We start from the raw sequence: 18,629 nt of genomic DNA, 5'->3' as shown, positions 1-18,629 counted from the left end.
CTCCCTAGTGCTATGCAAGTGCATCAATGGATCCAGTTTTCAGCACAAGGAATAAGAAAATTAAGGGAAAAATCCAGTTCCTCCACCCCCCCGACCCACCAACCACCAAGAAAAAAATAACAGGAAAATTGGTTTTTAACTGATCCACCAACCAAAAACATCCAAGAAATGTATGCCTAAGATCAGTAAAAACTGACTTTAATGATCCTTAATTTTAATCCACTCAACCTTGCTAAGTCACTTGAGTCTTTATCAAATGTTCTTCACTCAACAAACAAATTTAGTGTTTCATAGTTTCTCCACTGAATATTTTTAACTGTATTTAGCGCTACTCAGTGCGACAGAAAAACTGTGAAATGGAAGAGATTCCCAACAATGAACTGCATGGCTGTAGAACATTCATTAATTCCTGTTAATTTGTTATTTTTGTTTCTTTAAAAAAAAAGTTCTTCAACATTAAGCTTCAAATATATTTGTGATAATGTACATTATTGTTCCGGGGCAAATTTAGTTCATCCACAATAATACATAATGATGCAAGGTACTTCATACAGTATTATATATATGATATATATATATGTATATGGTAGGCTACCTCCTTATAACATACCATAAAATAAATTACAACATCACTGCATTATCAATCATATTGTACCACAGCACTTCAGTTTTAGCCATATAATTTGATTATGGAGTCTGCCATCTGTTTGAAACAAAACTAAGTACCTCAATCAATTAATTTATCAATATATTTGGAAACTGTATCAAAATTCCTGAGTACATTAAATAAGATTCCTGAATGCAGTATCCATTATATAGACAGTAAACACAGATAGGATGGAACAGCAACATTTTGGCTTCTTATGGCATTCTTGCTTTGTTCCTACAGTTTACAATCTCAGCAGAACCCCTCGATTGGTTACTGCTTTGTAATACACTACAGCTCAATTATCCTGTATAAGATCAACTGTACTTTTAACATCTAATGTAGAAAATAATTAACAGAATTAACGAATGTTCAGCAAAGTAGTTAAAAAATAAGCTTTTTGTAAATGCCACAGGCTGGCTTATACTACATCTTGTTGTTACGACACATTTCACAGTTCCTCCTCTAAGTAAAACAGCTATCCATTAGATGTTTTGTGAAAACATAGAAAATTACATTAGATTTAGGATTTGGCCATAGTTCATTCATTGCAATATTCTTTCAAAGTTATTCTGAGTGGAAGAAATCATTCTCAGCAGATGGTGGCCAATGTTAATGATGCAGCATCATCTCCTGATTGAAGCTAGGTACGCATACCAGAACAGAGCTACCAGATTAGCAAACAGCACACGGAACTGAAAAAACAAACAGCAAAAGAAAACAATAATTAACAGACAGTGTACATCATCCTAATAGTCATGATGTTCATACTCTAGTCATCAGTAGTCAATTTAAAAGCAGCTCAATATCATAGGAGGCCTAGCATTCCCTTGACATTGTGGGTTCAAATGTTTGCACTGAAGGGCTTTGTAAACCATTCGCCTAAGGCAAAAATTATTTCATCTGTTCACTGCCAACCTACCACAAGGGACAACTGGTGAAAGCAGAACCTCTCACCTGAGAAGGGGCGTCCAAAATTTAACTTAGTTTATCTTGGAATAGAGAACATATAAAAGTATGGAAAAAAGCCTTTTAGCCAAAAAGGCATGTCCCTTCTACAGACCATGTAAAATATCTTGTTTAATCTCCATGGGGAAAGTTATGTCTAAATATTCCTTGATTTCCAAAGACAATCAAGACAAATTCCAGAACATTTATCCATCTTTGGGAATTTAGACCAAATCAATAGGTTGTAGAATGCTATATACAAGTTAGGGACTGGGCCTGTGTGGTAGAGGTCCTTAAATGCAGACAAGTGCAGTCTTATGCATTAGAGTTTGGGAAACACCAAGCATGTTTGTACCATGTAGGATGCCTACTAAAGATTACAGATAAAGATGGGGATGCAAGGGTCATAATTGATCAATCATTAAGGTGCACAAGCAGTGTGATAAGGCCACTGGCAAGGAAAATAAGGTTTTAGGCTGTATCCCATAGGGTAAGAACACTATATGCAGGCTATACAAAGCTTTGGTATAGCTATTTTTAGAGCATTGTGTCCAATTTTGATCCCACACATAGCAGTGGATATGGAATCTCTGGAGAACATACAGAGCTGGGCAAGAACATAAAAAATAGGAGCCTGCTCCGCCATTCAATAAGATCATGGCTGATCTTCGACCTCAACTCCACTTTCCCACCCGATCACCATATCCCTTGATTCTCCTAAAGTCCAAAAATGTATCTATCTCAGCCTTGAATATACTCAACAACTCAGCATCCACAACCCTTTCGAGTAGAGATTCACAACCCTCTGAGTGAAGAAATTCCTCCTTATCTCAGGACGATCCCTTTATCCTGAGACTATGCCCCCTAATTCTAGACTCTCCAGCCAGGGAAAACAACCTCTCAGCATCTACCCTCAGAATCTTATGTTTTAATGAGATCGCCTCTCATTTTTTCTAAATTCCAGAGAGTATAGGCCCAATCTACTCAATCTCTCCTCATAAGACAACCCTCTCATCCCAGGGATCAATCTAGTGAACCTTCATTGCTCCGCCTCTAAGGTATGTATGTCCTTTCTCAGATAAGGAGACCAAAACTGTGCACAGCACGCCAGGTGTGGTCTCATCAAAGCCCTGTACAATTGCAGTAAGACTTCCTTACTCTTGTACTCCAAGCCCCTTGCAATAAAGGCCAACATGCTATTTGCCTTCCTAATTGCTTGATGTACCCGCATGCTAACTTTCTGCGTTTCCTGTACGCGGACACCTACATTTCTCTGAACACCAACATTTAATCGTTTTAATAGTTTCTCACCATTTAAAAAATATTCTGTTTTTCTATTCTTCCTACCAAAGTGAATAACCTCACATTTCCCCACATTATACTCCATCTGCCACCTTATTGCCCACTCACTTAACCTGTCTATATCCCTTTGCAGGCTCTTTGTGTCCTCCTCACAGCTTACTTTCCCACCTAGCTTTGTATCGTCAGCAAACTTGGATACATTGCATTCGGTCCTTTCATCTAAGTCGTTAATCTAGATTGTAAATAGCTGAGGCCCAAGCTCCGATCCTTGCGGCACCCCACTAGTTACAGCCTGCTAACCGGAAAATAATCCGTTTATCCCTATTCTCTGTTTTCTGTCTGTTAATTAATCCTCTATCCATGCTAATATATTACCCCCAACCCCATGAGCCCTTATCTTGCGTAGCAACCTTTTATATGGCACCTTATCGAATGCCGTTTGGAAATCCAAATATACTACATCTACTGGTTCCCCTTTATCTACCCTGCTAGTAACATCCTCAAAAAACTCACGATTTCCCTTTTATAAAACCATGTTGACTCTGCCTAATCATAAAGTTAAAGTCAACCAAAATGATATTCAAACTTAGGGTTTTTAAGTTATCAGGATAGGCACCAGGAGTTGGGCTATTTTCTATAGGGAAACACAGGATTATGAATGAATATTTTAAAATGATAAAGGGATTAGATTTTATCCAGTTAGATAGCTTATTTGAACTGGATAGGGATGGTAGGACAAGGAGGCATGCATATCAAATTATTGGACAAAGAATTAGGTTAAATATTAGGAAGCATTTCTTTCAACAGAGTCATCGGCCACTAGAACAGATTATCGAAGCATGCAACGAATATGAATTCCCTATAATCCTTTAAAAGGGAGCTAGACAAGTTCCTGAGAGGAAGGCACTTCCAAATTTAAAAGGCAAATTGTGGGTCAGTTGGAATTAAAAGTATTTGAGGTACCACAGGTTCCTGGAGCTTTACTTAATTGTCTTAGGGAGGTGGTGTGGAATTTTCCAGAATTTTTACTGTCCCAGGAGATTGTGTAATGGGGGGATGGGCCACTGCTCTGTGGCTGCACCATGTCTGGATGGGGCAGACTTGATAGACCAGATGGTCTTTTGCTGTCCTTTTTGTATGTTTGTAGGTATGTATCAGTGAGGCCTGCTGTTTTTACAGGACATAAGAACATGTGTGAAGGAGAGACTTGCACACCAAATAGATGTTTAACTTACATTTTATAAAATATTTGTAATAATTCTACAACTGACAACATTAAATCTGAATGTTGAATATAAAATTAGGATTTTAAATGTCTTTACTTTCTCCTTTAATATTATAGAACTGGTTTTCTCAATATAAACATCATAGAATTAAATTGCTTTCTTTCCCCTATTCATGGATTTTATTTTTTCATTTTTACAACATCTTTCATTTTTGTAGGATCTTTAACATAAGAAACATCCCTCCCCATGTCCTAGAACATCCTCCGATTGAGAGGACTGATAGCGTGTTCTCCCTCTAAGTTTGAAATGATCTCTCGACTAATTTTTTCCTGTATCTGCTGCCAGGAGGTACCCGAGTGGCCTAGAGTCACTCCATTGACCACGTTTTCTGCATGTAGTCAAGCACTAAATATTTGCTCAGCACTTCCAACTGAAGCAGCAACTGGAATTGTGAATCTGCCACATCGGGAATTATGGGATCACAAATCTGCAGCCTATAACTCTGTGGCAGAGCTTGCATGGAGCACCATCACATGACAAAATCCCTGAATAGCACTTTTAGGGCACACAAACAACTTTATTGATTCATCCGGATAGCTCTCTTAAAAAAAAGACATAGGTCCCAAAATTCTGCCCTCAACCTGGACGAACGTCCAACATAACTGCCAAGCAGGTGCCAGACAATGGGGCAAAATCTGGTTCTGTCAGCATCCTACCAGGAATTTCTGGGGGGGGTGGGGGCAGAGGGCAAATCTTCGCTTGACCCACTACGTCAAGGGGATGTGGATGGGAAAATTCCTGAACTTCTCCGGGACTTATGCCCAATACATTACCTGATAGGCCCAATAAAACCCATGCCTGCTCAGGCATACATTCTATTATCTTCCAAATGCCCCAAAATGCTTCAATAAAAAGATGATTTATTACCTATGGAGATCTATGCTGGTGCAACTTCCAATGCCCCATGAACTGCTCAGTCCTATTGGGGCCTTTGACTTCTTATTAGGAATGGCAGGAGGCTGCTCCAATTTTCTGTGACTCCATCAGGGGAGGTGCCAATGGTGCTCCCTTACAGGCAAGGGCCACTCATCCAGAATATGCAGATAAAGCTGGGTTTTCAACAGGGTCTGCACCTTTGCAATCGTAACTTTGGGCCAATGTTCTTTACCTAGGTGAGTATGGAGTTCATGCTTATGCATTACCTTTCCTTCGAGCTACAATGTTGATTCATGCTGGACATTTTACAATATTACACAGGTGAACCTTGAAAATGGCTGTTGCTGCTTAAATGTATTGGCAGAGTTCAAGAGTCCAGGCAAAACACATGGACATAGTACCAATCATTAAACAATCATGTTCGCCTCTCCAACCAGCAAACATACTTTACCTGAGCAGGAACATAATTAATGTTAATGTACTGGAAGAGTGTCCAAACTTTCCAGTTCATTTTCAATGCTGTCCAGTATCCAGTCTGCATCTTATCCTTTAGTGCCTTCAGGTTCTTCCCCTATTACAGACAAATTATTTCTGGTCATTTTAGTAGATCATTCCTCTCAGTATAGCCAATTGATATACAGAAAAATAAAACATCTCAAAGCACTTCACAAATTAATTACTTTGAGTGATATTTGTTATGTAGGCAGACAAGGAAGCTTTCCGCATCAGCAATGTCCCACAAACAGGTAGGATTAGTTAGAAAGGAATATTGCTCAAATCACCTGAAGAACTCCTTGTTTTTCTTCAAGTAGTTCCATGCAATCTTTAATGTCCACCCAAATCACTGAAACAGGCAGACAGAACCTCAGTTTAATGTCTCATCTGGACAGCACCTCCAGCAATGTTTTTTTTAAATTCGCTTATGGGATCTGGGTGTCGCTGGCAAGGCCAGCATTTATTGCCCATCCCTAGTTGCCCTTGAGAAGATGGTGGTGAGCCGCCACCTTGAACCGCTGCAGTCCGTGTGGTGAAGGTACTCCCACAGTGCTGTTAGGGAGGCAGTTCCAGGATTTTGATCCAGCGATGATGAAGGATCGGCGATATACTTCTAAGTCAGGACGGTGTGTGACTTGGAGGGGAACTTAGAGGCGGGTTTGAGAGGTGCTGCCGAAGAAGTCTTGACAAGTTGCTGCAGTGCATCTTGTAGATGGTACACACTGCAGCCACGGTACGCCGGTGGTGGAGGGAGTGAATGTTTAAGGTGGTGGATGGGGTGCCAATCAAACAGGCTGCTTTGTCCTGGATGGTGTCGAGCTTCTTGAGTGTTGTTGCAGCTGCACTCATCCAGGCAAGTAGCACTCCTACAATGCTGCACTGACGTGTCAGCCTCGATTATGCACTCAAGTCCAAGTGTGGGACTTGAACCCACAACCTTCTGACCTAGAGACAGTTGTGCTACCAACTGAGCCAAGCAAACACTAAAACCCTCCTATTAACCCTAGTTTACACCCTTTCAGAAGATCATGAAATAAATACAAACAAGGAAGGTCATTGGCCCATCATTCATCTATTGAAAACAAATCTACAATTGTCCCCTACCACAGAATTCTACTGGCTCTTGGATGACTAAGATTTCTGCCTCCACTAGCCAGAAGCTTATTTCAAATGTGTATTACTCCTTGGGTTAAGTTCTTTCTGACAGCAGTCCTAAATTTGCCCATCACCAAATTGATCCTATACCCATTTTTCCTACTCTCATGATTGACCTTGAAGCGGCGCTCCAGATTTACATTTTCACATAGGAGCCAAAGAAAGTCTCTACCATTTGAATATCTAATTTGTGTAATAGGTGTCAGCAGTGGCTCAGTTGGTTGCACCCTTGCCTCTGAGTCAGAAGGTTGTGGGATTCAAGTCCCACTCCAGAGACTTGAGCACAAAAATCTAGGCTGACACGCCAGTGCAGTGCTAAGAGAGTGCTGCACTGTCGTCTTTCGGATAAGACATTAAACCGAGGCCCCGTCTCAGGCGGCGTAAGAGCGCTCAGGGCGCTATTTTGAAGAGAAGGGGAGTTATCCCCAGTGTCCTGGCCAATATTTAACCTCAATCAACATCATTAAAACAGATTATCTGGTCATTATTACATTGCTGTTTGTGGGAGCTTGCTGTGCGCAAATTGGCTGCTGCGTTTCCTACATTACAACAGTGACTACACTTCAAAAAAGTACTTGATTGGCTGTAAAGCGCTTTGGGACATCCGGTGGTCATGAAGGGCGCTACTGTATATAAATGCAAGTCTTTCTTTAATTTCTGAGATGTGGCTGGTCAGTAAATTTTTGTTTACTGTAACAGGTAGTTGCGTTGAAATATATATGTAATCACCAAACAATATACATAGTAGTCTTTCATATTCACTCTGGAGACAAGGCAATATTCATATGTAAATACCCCTTGATTGCAAAACAAGTATAAACCAATAAACTGCTTGCTTTGTCCTGAAAATAATTTAATGCAATGGGTTTGGTAACACGGAGTGTCTAGTATATCAAGTTGAAGTTCATGGAACTATTACTTTAAGCTGATAAACTTTAAGGGAAGAGCAAAACTAGAGGCCATCAATATAAGATAGTCACCAAGAAATCAAATAGGGAATTCAGAAGAAACTTCTTCACCCAGAGAGTGGTGAGAATGTGGAACTCGCTACCACAGGGAGTGGTTGAAGCAAATAGTATAGATGCATTTAAGAGGCGGTTAGATAAGCATATGAGGGAGAAGGGAATAGAGGGTTATGCTGATAGTTAGATGGGGAAAGATGGGAGGAGGTTCAAGTGGAGCATGAAGGACTGGTTGGGCCGAAAGGCCTGTTTCTGTGCTGTATATCCTATGTAATAAACTTTCTTCAGTTGTGGAAGACACCTTTTGATTCTTGGATTCAAGGGTTTAACTTCAAAGCATGCGAGTGATATATCTCAGTTCTTTTCAGATAGAGATTACACCTGGAGATTCTGTGGGATATGTAAATGTGTGTTACGGACACTGATCCAGGTTTGGTTAGCATTAAAAAAAAGTTAGCAAAGGGTCACATTTTTTCATATCCAAGGAGGAAGTGTAAATGAAACATTCTGTAATGCAATGAAATCTACTGATAAATTTGTACTGTTAATAAACCTGATTTGTAGTTTACAGCCCAAGTCATAAGGTCTGAAAGACTTGGGAACCTTCCAACACATACTCTACTGATTCAGCAATATAATTCAATATGCTGTTTGCTTTGTTTATCACCACGCCACAATAATTTGATATATTAAGTGATGAATCTGTTTACACCCTTTGATCATAATAACAAGCAAGAATTATTCCACATCAGTATGACAAAAAGAAATAAAACCTACATGGGTGGGGTGCACTACTTTCCTTGAGCAAGTTATAAATGGAGTGATTCACTAAATGTTCACTTTTTAGATGAGAAAGTTTTAGGGGGAAAAATGATGTGAACATTTATCTTAAAAAGAGTGTTGTAATAGGGAAGCAGATTCATTAATTAAAGCCCATGAGCTACTCTTCTCTGTTTCTTCAAGGTTTGATGGATCAAAGGGTTAATTGAAAGGATGTTGAAACAGGAGTTTTGTTCTTAACAGAATCACTGGCCAGAATTTTTACCTGTGAGGCGAGTTGGGTGCAGGAGGGCCACGTAGTGGGTCAGCCTCACGAACCTCTCGGCAACATGCTGTTCACTTTGTCTTTAACTGAATTAGATTAATTGAGTTAGGCCTGCAAGTTCGCCGGCCAGTTAAACGGAGCGGGTCTGATGACGTCATCGTTGACTCGCCTTGAGCTCAGATATTTAAAGGGGCCTTCCACACATCACACTTGAAGGCTGTTGGAGGAGCATCACAGGTCTTTCGGAGAGGTGCGGTTGGTGAGACACTGAAAATTTTCGCTCTGAGGCTTGAGGGAAGCATGGAGTCCCAACAACAGAAGGCAGTGCCCAGATTCTCTGACTACTCCCTGGAAGTAGTGCTACAGGGAGTTCGAGCATGCAGGGACATCCTGTTCCCTGGTAACGGGCGCAAGAGACCATCCACTGAGACCAAGAGGGCATGGGTGGAGATCACCCAGGAGGTCAACAGCAGGGGTGTTGTCAGCTGCTCCTGGATTCAAGGCCACAAATGATTTAATGATCTCATGAGGTCAGGAAAAGTGAGTGCAATGCCACATTCAACTACATCCTGATGTGCATGTCACCCCAACCCCTTCACTCTGCCTTCCCAAGCCGGCTTCTGCACGTTAATCCTCACACCAACCTACCTTGCAAGGTGCACTCATCCCTCACTCTCTCTGCACTTGCTCACAACGCCATCTGACTAACCACCACTGACATTTACCCTCATCCTAATGCAATCATAGGAAGTAACGCCACAGGAGGCCGCCATTTGGCACTGTCATGCCACTCCCTCATAGTCACCCTCTACAAATGTAGCCCATCCATCCCTTACACTCATTCTATAACTCTCCCTCAAAGTTCTCTCCTTTCCCTCCTTGCAGGAGAAGACAGTGCAGAACATCCGGGAGAGGCAAAGAACCAGAGGTGGCCCTCCAATTTACAGCACATTGACTCCAGCAGAGGATGAGGTGCTACAAATAAGTCGAGTTGCAGAGCTGCTGGCGGTGGGAGATGGAGAGAGGGGCACCTCCCAGCAACCTGGTGACAGAATTAAATCTCATACAGCCACATGGCATACAACAGTCACTCATGGCGACTTGATGTTAGAAGCCAGTGAAATGTCATCATGTATATAATGACAACGTTAAACATTCTTATTATAAGACTTCTAATTCATCTCCTTACACTCCCACAGGTCCATCATGTGCCCCACACACAGCTGGCAGAAGAAGATGACTCCTCAGAGGAAGCTCCACTTTCTGAGGACGCACCGTCACCAGACCCATGCGCACCCAGCACCAGCGCAGATATGCGCACGTCAGTGGGTCCATCTAGACATATAGTGTTGTCACCTTCTGTCTCATTCTATGCCTGTATACCCTGTGTTGTGGGTATCAGCTCCGGTGCACCGCTGTGCTGATTCCCCTCTCTCCTGTGGAACATCGGTGAGAAGGCTGCTGCTGTTGTTGCTGCTACTGGTGTGGTTGGTGTTGTGGCTCATCTTGGTCCGAATCTGAGGTCCAAGGTGAGACAACATAAGTGGCACCCATGCAAGTAAAGTGGAGATCAGAGGCACAATCCTCCAATGTAGTGAGAGACTTGAAATATGGTGAGAGTGGCTTCCGAGGTTGCAGAAATTACCTACAAACTCCTGGAAGCAAAATCTCTGCACAAAATGGTGTCAGCAAGAGCCTTTCCCTTAGGCAAGGAAGTAGGTGTAAGGTGTCTGTATTTATGTGCGTTTTCCAGTTGTCACTTAATGAACTCGCACAATGGCCAGAGCTGCCGCCTCCTCTTCACAGGCAAGCTTTTCGAGGTCCGTGAATCCCGTGCGCAACCAGTTAAAGTTCAAACCTCACGTTAAAAAAGCTGTTAAAGGTCTCTAGTTAACTACTTCAATGAGATCGCCCACCTGTCCCGAGCGGGTCCTTGGTGCGCTTCTAAATGTGCCCAAGTTAAAGGCAGAAGTTGGCGGGATCCCGACGCGCTGTCAATTTCAGCGCTTTTAACCGCTGATCCGCTCTCAAACCCGCACGCTCTGCAATGTGAAAATTCCGGCCACTGAGACTAGATTTACATTGAACTGTCAAGTCAAAGCTTCTGTCTGGGACAACAAATGTTAAATATTGATGCTATTGTGTTAAAGTGCTTTTAGATGTTTAAAAGTCTTGAAATATTGTTCTGTTGTATACATTAATGTCGTGAAAGCTAGAAATATAGATTAAAAATAGTTTATGCAGCTTCTACTAGAGATCTGGCTAGAGGAACAAAGCTGAGTTGTGGGGCTATGAGTGAGTTTGTATGTCTGCATTATTGATTATTCTAATGTTGTTAGGTTTAGGATTTATTAGTTAGGAACATAGGAACACAAGTAGGCCATTTAGTCTCTTGAGCATGTTCCGCCACTCAATGAGATCATGGCTGATCTGCAACCTAACTCCATATACCCGCCTTTAGCCCACATCTCTTAATACCTTTGGTAACAAAAATTTATCAATCTCAGATTTAAAATTAACAATTGATCTAGCATCAATTGCCATTTGTGAAAGAGAGTTCCAAACTTCTACCACCCTTTGTGTGTAGAAGTGTTTCCTAATTTCACTCCTGAACAGTCTGGCTCTAATTTTTAGACTATGCCCCCCAGTCCCAGAATCCCCAACCAGCGGAAATAGTTTCTATCTACCCTCAATATCTTGAAAACTTCGATCAGATCACCCTTTAACCTTCTAAATTCTAGGGAATGCAACCCTAATTTGTGTAACCTCTCCATATAATTTAACCCTTGGAGTCCGGGTATCATTCTGGTAAACCTACGCTGCACTCCCTCCAAGGCCAATATATCCTTCCTAAGGTGTGGTGCCCAGAACTGCTCACAGTGCTCCAGCTGTGGTCTAGCCAGGGCTTTGTATAGCTGCAGCATAACTTCTACCCCCTTGTATTCTAGTCCACTAGATATAAAGGCCAGCATTCCATTAGCCTTTTTGATTATTTTTGTATTCATGACATGTTAATGATCTATGTACCTGGACCCCCAAGTCTCTTTGGACCTCCACTGTTTTTAGCTTTTCACAATTTAGAAAGTATAGGATGACTGAACACCTCAAATTTTCAGTTGATCAGAGAGAGCCACCCTAGTTCTATCCTTTTTAGCTCCAAAGTGGATGACCTCACATTTGTTAACATTGAAATCTATTTGCCACAGTTTTGCCCATTCATTTAATCTATCGCTATCCCTTTGTAATTTTATGCTTTCATCTACACTGTCTTCAATGCCGCCTACCTTTGTGTCATCGGCAAATTTGGATATATGGCTTTCTATGCTATCATCTAAGTCATTAATAAATACTGTGAATAGTTGAGGCCCCAAAACAGATCCCTGCGGGACACCACTAGTCACATCTTACCAAATAGAGTGCCTACCCATTAACCCTACTCTCTGCCTCCTGCCGCTCAGCCAATTTCCTAACCAGGTCAATAATTTGCCTTCAATTCCATGGGCTTCATCCTTAGTTTACAGTCTCTTATGTGGGACTTTATCAAATGCCTTCTGAAAGTCCATATAAATAACATCCATAGACATTCCCCTGTCCACTACTTTAGTCACTTCCTCAAAAAATTCAATCCGGTTTGTCAGGCATGGCCTACCTTTCACAAATCCATGCTGGCTCTCTCTGATCAACTGAAAGTTTTCGAGGTGTTCAGTCACCCTATCCTTAATTATAGACTCTAGTAATTTCCCGACAACAGATGCTAGGCTAACTGGTCTATAATTCCCTGGTTTCCCTCTCTTACCATTCTTAAATAGTGAAGTGACATGCACAATTTTCCAATCTAAAGGGCCGGTTCCTGAATCGAGAGAACTTTGGAAGATTATAGTTAAGGCATCTGCAATGTGCTCACCTATTTCCTTTAAAACCCTGGGATCGAAACCATCTGGTCCTGGGGATTTGTCACTCTTTAGTGCCATTATTTTCTTCATTACTGTTATTTTACTTAATTTTATTGAGTCCCTGTCCCTGATTCAATATTACTTTCCTTGGGATTTCCTGCATGCTATCCTCTTCCTCTACTGTAAATACTGATGCAAAGTAATTATTCAACATGTCCGCCATTTCCTTATTAACATTGATAATATCACCGATATCAGTTTATAAGGGGTCAACATTGCTCCTGACTACCCTCTTTTTCCTAATATAATTGTAAAAATTCTGCGTTGATTTTGATATCCCTTGCAAGTTTCTTTTCATATTCCCTTTTTGTAGCTCTTATTATCTGTTTTCTGACCCTTTGCTGTTCTTTGCATCTTTCCCATTCGCCAGGATCTGTGCTATTTTTTTCATTTTTGTATGCTTTTTCTTTTAGTTTTATGCTGTCCCTTACCTCTTTAGTCGTCCACGGCTGGTTTTATTGGCAAGTAGAGCTCTTGCCCCTCAGGCATATAAATTGGTTCCGTATCACATTAAATTCTTTTTTGAACATCTCTCACTGCTCTTCTGTCGTTTTACCCATTAATAGATTTGCCCAGTTTACTGTGGACAGTCTCTGTCTCATCCCGTTGAAGTCGGTCTTACCTAAATCTAGAATCTTAGTAGCTGTTTCACGTTTCTCCCTTTCAAACACTACGAAAGAAAGAAAGAAAGACTTACATTTATATAGCATCTTTCATGACCACCGGACATCTCAAAGAGCTTTACAGCCAACGAAGTACTATTTGAAGTGGAGTCACTGTTGTAATGTTGAACTCGATCATGTTATATCGCTATTGGCTAAATGTTCGCGCACCGTTAGGCTGTTAACTAAATCTGGCTCATTACTCATTACTAAATCTAATATGGCATGTCCCCTTGTTGCTTCTAGGACATATTGTTGTCGAAAACTATCCTGGACACACAAGAAATTCACTACCTTTCTGACAGGTGCTAGTCTGCTTAACCCAATCTATATGAAAATTAAAACCCCCCATTAAAACCACTCTGCCTTTACTACATGCTTGTCTAATCACTGCATTTATACAATCTAGCACTTCACAGCTGCTACCAGGGGACCTGTACACTACTTTTATTTTACAATTAAAAAAATAAATAAACTTTGTGCTCATGCTCTCAAAGGCCCCGAAAACTCTGCAATCATTCTCTCTTACCACAGCAGCATTGTATTCTCTTTCAGAGCCCACAACTACACTATCTAAAATCCCACAACTCTACACTATCTGTCGCAGATTCCACAAACCTACAATCTCTTTCTTAGGCCTCTTAGCCCCATATTTGCTTTTGTTCAGTCACTCATGACAACCATTCCAAGATGTCTGTTTTGGCCTGGTGATGAACACTAGGACCCACCTCGAGTAGACTGATAACCACAAAAAAAAGAGTAAGGAATGCTGGAGCAAATATCAGACGGTCCAGCAGAAGTCTCTTTATTTGGGAGTAGGGAACATTGGATGGAATCAGTTTATCCAGATACTGGTAGAAATAATGACTTAGAGGGCCTGTGAAAACCAACCTGAAACAGAAAATAAAAGCACAAACTTTGTTTAGTGAAGCTAAGTAACCAGAAATATTTATATTCTCTCTCATTAGGCTTTAACAAATGTTAGCAAAAGTTTTAATTACAGGAATCAGTCCATCTGTGGCAAGGAGAGGCAGAGCAAAGTTACTGTTAATAGTCCAAATATCTTTGGTCCATACAACTGAACTAAGGACCGAGTCAGAGAGAATGCAGCACAGTGACTGAAACAGAGTTGGTTAAATAAGCACCTGAGAAGCTACAATCTATCATGTTGTGAAACCGTCCTGTACTTAGCAGAGGCAACAACAACAGAAAAATGTATCAGGGTTTCAGCAGCAAAGGGGCTGAGATCAGATTGGGCAATGCTGCAGAGGTGGAAGAAACTGTCTTTGTGATGGAGAGGATGTGGGGTCTGAAACTCAGCTCAAGAGCAAACAAGATACCAAAGATGCGAACAATCTAGTCTGGTTCAGCCTGAAGCAGTGGCCGGGGAGGAAAATGGCATTAGTGGCAAGGGAACAGAGCTTGTCGGATAAGCGGGCCCCCTCTTTTTCATCATATACATGCTGACCCTTGGCAACATCATCCACCTTTTTATGTAAAATGTATTCTCACAAGTCTTTGATGAAAGGTGGTTAATATGCTAAATGGAAGTTCTTTTCTCCAAAGATTGAACAATAAGCAATTTGTTACCTTGTCGGTGTAATAGAAAAAACACCTCAACATCATTGGAAAACCCTATGACCCCTTCCCATGAAGAAAGAGGCCCCAGAGAAGAGGCAGACTTATAAAAAGAAAGGAGGCAGCAGGGAGAGGTGGTTCTGTTCTAGATTGAAGGCCAGAATGCAGAGGAGTCACTGGCCCCTATATTTACTGGGGTGGGATTTCCAAGCAGTGGGGAGGAGTTCTGGTCCCGACGCTGTGAAGTTTTGACTCCACAGCATGCATGCTTTTTTTAAAAAACAGGATCCCTGCCCGGAAGCCAGCCTGATCAGGCGGGGAACACTGCAGGAGAGGCCGCAGCTGAGGAGCAGGTGAATGTGTGCTGCTAGGGGAGAGATCGCGATGGGGGGTGGCGGGGGGCATGGATTGAGTAGCTTGTAGGGGGAAAAAAATCAAAAGGCTCAGAGACAGATCAGATGCAGAGATGTCGGGGGTGAACGGTGATCGCAGGTGTGGGGGCTTGGTGATCGCAGTGGGGGGGCGGGGTGCAGGTTAGTTTGGGAAGGCGGGAGGGAGCACTCCTGCTCCTTCTGGCCCACAAGCAGTGCTGGAAAAGCACTTACCTCTTCTACGCAGCAGTCCTCACATTGCTTTAGCTTTTCCGAGGCCCTGGAAACCCAGCCAGCCAGGGTTAAATCTAAAATGGAGATAATAGCTGAGGCACGCAGCCTCATTAAAATATTTTAATGAGCAACCCGCCTCCTGGGAGCGAGTTGGTCGCCCACTCCTCCATCCTGCCTCCGTTCAAACCGGAAGTGGGCGGGTTGGGTTTGAGTTTGAGATTTTTAAAACTTTGACATACCACCCGACCAAAACCCACCTCATTTTGGTGGTTATAATTCCCCTCATGTTTAACTTAAATAAGATAATCCACTGATGTGGGCAAGCATAGCATCTTTAATATTTTTAATTTTTACGCATGGTAAATTGTATTGATTTAAATAAATGAAACCAATCCTAACTGTTGTTCTGATGTGAAATAAAGCAGCCTAACCAATTGGATTAAGCCATGTCTCACCAAGTATTTGCTTGGTCGACCTTCAATGTGATTAAAGGAATACACGTGCCTCTCCTATGAGACTGCATGGTTGATTTGTGTTGGGGGTGGCATATTTTACACCATTTGAGTATGGGACTGACTTGGTGGACCAGCTGGACCTTTCCTGTCTTTTCAAAAGTTCATATGGCACACATAGACCACAGGGGGATATTGTTATATCCCAAGGGTTACACAATCGTATAGGGGAACATTAGGCAACTCCCAAAGAAGCAAGACATTCTGACCACTTATAGGAGCAAGTGACACAACTGAGTCTGAGAAGGTATCTATGGTAGACCCTATTCCACAACAGTGCCCAAACAGAACCACATTCCAGCACTGACGAAGGGTCATCGACCTGAAACGTTAACTCTGTTTCTCTCTCCACAGATGCTACCTGACCTGCTGAATATTTCTAGCATTTTCTGTTTTTATTCCAGTACTAGTTGCCTAGCAGGTAATATGCACAATGATGCGGACTCTCAGAACAGTAACACAGGTGTGACCTCCTGTCAGCCCCTTCAGATGCCTGCACATGTGGTAAAATGTAGCCTAGGCCAGGCTGTCCTTGCAGCAGCAGCAAGATACAGCCGACAGCTTGTTGCTCTGAGACCTCATTTGCTCTGAGATGAGGGCCACCTTGGTCCTCAAATGGCTCCTGCTGTTAAGCACCAGCCAATCACTTCAGAACCTTCTGCTACTAAAGGAACACTGAAGAAGTAGGAGACTATGTTCGATTTGTCACCTTTCTGCTTCCGCCTCTGTGCCATTAATCAGTAGTCCTTTGTGAATTGCAAAATTGTGTAGTATGCAGCAAACCACGACAATGCATGACTACTGTACTGCAGTGCTCCCAACTTCTATCAAGACACCTAAAATTCACCTTCAAAATACCAGTGGTTTGCTTAGTTATAATGCTGTTGGTACCATGAGCCTCGTTGTATTGGTGTTCACCAGGGGTCCTTGTGATCTGAACTGCAGTGAACAGCAGATTGGCTGATGTTACAAATAATCCCAAATTCTGCTTAAAAAGGAGCCAGTGGCATAACATTTGAGTGCCATTGTGATTGTGACTGACACTAGCAATGGGGTGCCTCTGATAGAGGGGCCTCCAGGTCTGAGGTAAGCAGGTGGCACTGCTCTATTATTGGTACATGAAGAAAGCATAGCCTACTCAAGTATAGCTGATTAGTGAGATCAAGAAATTACCTGTCTACATTAAGGCACAGGTACCTGTGGGCAGTATATGCCTCCTATGGTGCCCGATGAGCCTGGCCTCCCTGTTTAGCTCCTCCTGATTTTCCTCTTCTTTCTATTAATAGCAAAGGTAAAGGGAAATTCTGAAAGGAAACACCATTGTCTCTGGTGGTGAACTCATTAACATGAAAAAAAAAACAAAGGACCACAGCACTAGGAGCAAGAATAGAACAGGGTAGATAATAGTAGACTGTTTCCATTAATTAAGGGGTCTATAATGAAGGGCCATAGATACAAGACTAAATGCAAGAGATTTAGAATAGCATAAGAGAAACTGCTTTACACAGAGAGTTGTAGAATTCACTTCCAGGGTTAGTGGCATAACTAAAACCTTCACTTATTCAAACAAAATAACTATCAAAACACTGATGGCATAACAGGCACAGTGGGCAAATACAAAGGTATGTATTAGTGTACTGCCACTACCTGGAATCAGTCCCCAGGATCATCTACAACCCCAGCCACTCAGTGTTTTAAACTACTGTGTATACTATACTTGGTATTCTGTATACAGGAAACTTTGGTTTATCCGGAGGTTGTATGTCCGGAATACTCGATCTAACGGCAAAAATCAGGAGCCGTTTTCTGTAAGTTTTTTAGATCTCGTTTTTTTTTTCCCCAGTCAGCCACTGCAAGGTCTGTAGCTATAGCAACAGCTTCAGCTAGAGACGCTTGCAGCTGCAGCCGACTCTTTAGAAGCTGTTGCTAAGCAACAGTGTTTGTTGTCAGATATGGAGATGAAAACCTCCGTATGCTTCAACATTAACTTTGTATGTCCAGCAGTTTTGATAGATCGGCAACACGCCGGTCCCGTATATCACAAAGTTTCCTGTACTATGAATGTAATATATATGACTGTGTTGCATCCAAAGAACAATTGCAATACAATTTTACAAAAGAAAAAACAGTAAGCGTAAACTCAAACACTATATTTAAACGCAGAGTTGAAGAGTCGGGCAAAACACCATTGGTGGTCCAAAGTCTTCTTACCCAAATACTCCAAATCTGACCGGGCCTCCAAAGCTGAGACTCCTGTTTGTATTTGGGCCCTTGCCTCACCGCTCCATAATTTGAGACAAAACATTTCCAAGTCCTGAGAGAATGCCACTGTGAGGAAAAAGAAATAAAGACAAATGAGCATATTACTGTAATTCAGAAGCCAATTCCCCCTTCTCACATTAGGAAACCATGAGGAGCTAAATTGGAAGGCAGTGGGAGAATACAAGAGTGGAGCCAAGCATTTATTTTTCATTCTCTATTCCCTTCCTTTTTTCTACTTATTGAAGTGGGGGTGCAGCAATTATGTTGGAATATTCATATCAGGCATTATGTCACTTGTGTTTTTACTATCAGAGTGACTGCTGCCAATGAACCGAAGCTACA

The 18,629-nt window shown here is 41.9% G+C and overlaps 1 protein-coding gene across 1 annotated transcript in view; it reads right to left on the bottom strand.

The window, feature by feature from the left end:
• Positions 1-456: 456 nt before the first annotated feature.
• The window catches only part of pxmp2 (peroxisomal membrane protein 2), a 36,887-nt gene continuing 18,714 nt past the window's right edge, over positions 457-18,629 (bottom strand). The window contains 4 exon segments of the mRNA XM_085961448.1: positions 457-1,341; positions 5,510-5,629; positions 14,059-14,221; positions 18,237-18,353. Of these exon segments, the coding sequence (XP_085817574.1) occupies positions 1,273-1,341; positions 5,510-5,629; positions 14,059-14,221; positions 18,237-18,353 (469 nt within the window). The 3' untranslated portion in view covers positions 457-1,272.

Source organism: Somniosus microcephalus, chromosome 19, assembly GCF_052327205.1.
Source record: "Somniosus microcephalus isolate GS21.2 chromosome 19, FLI_Smic_1.0, whole genome shotgun sequence".
Lineage (NCBI taxonomy): Eukaryota > Metazoa > Chordata > Chondrichthyes > Squaliformes > Somniosidae > Somniosus > Somniosus microcephalus.
The sequence above is the reverse complement of the archived record's forward strand: the minus strand, read 5'-3'. Positions and strand labels throughout refer to the sequence as shown.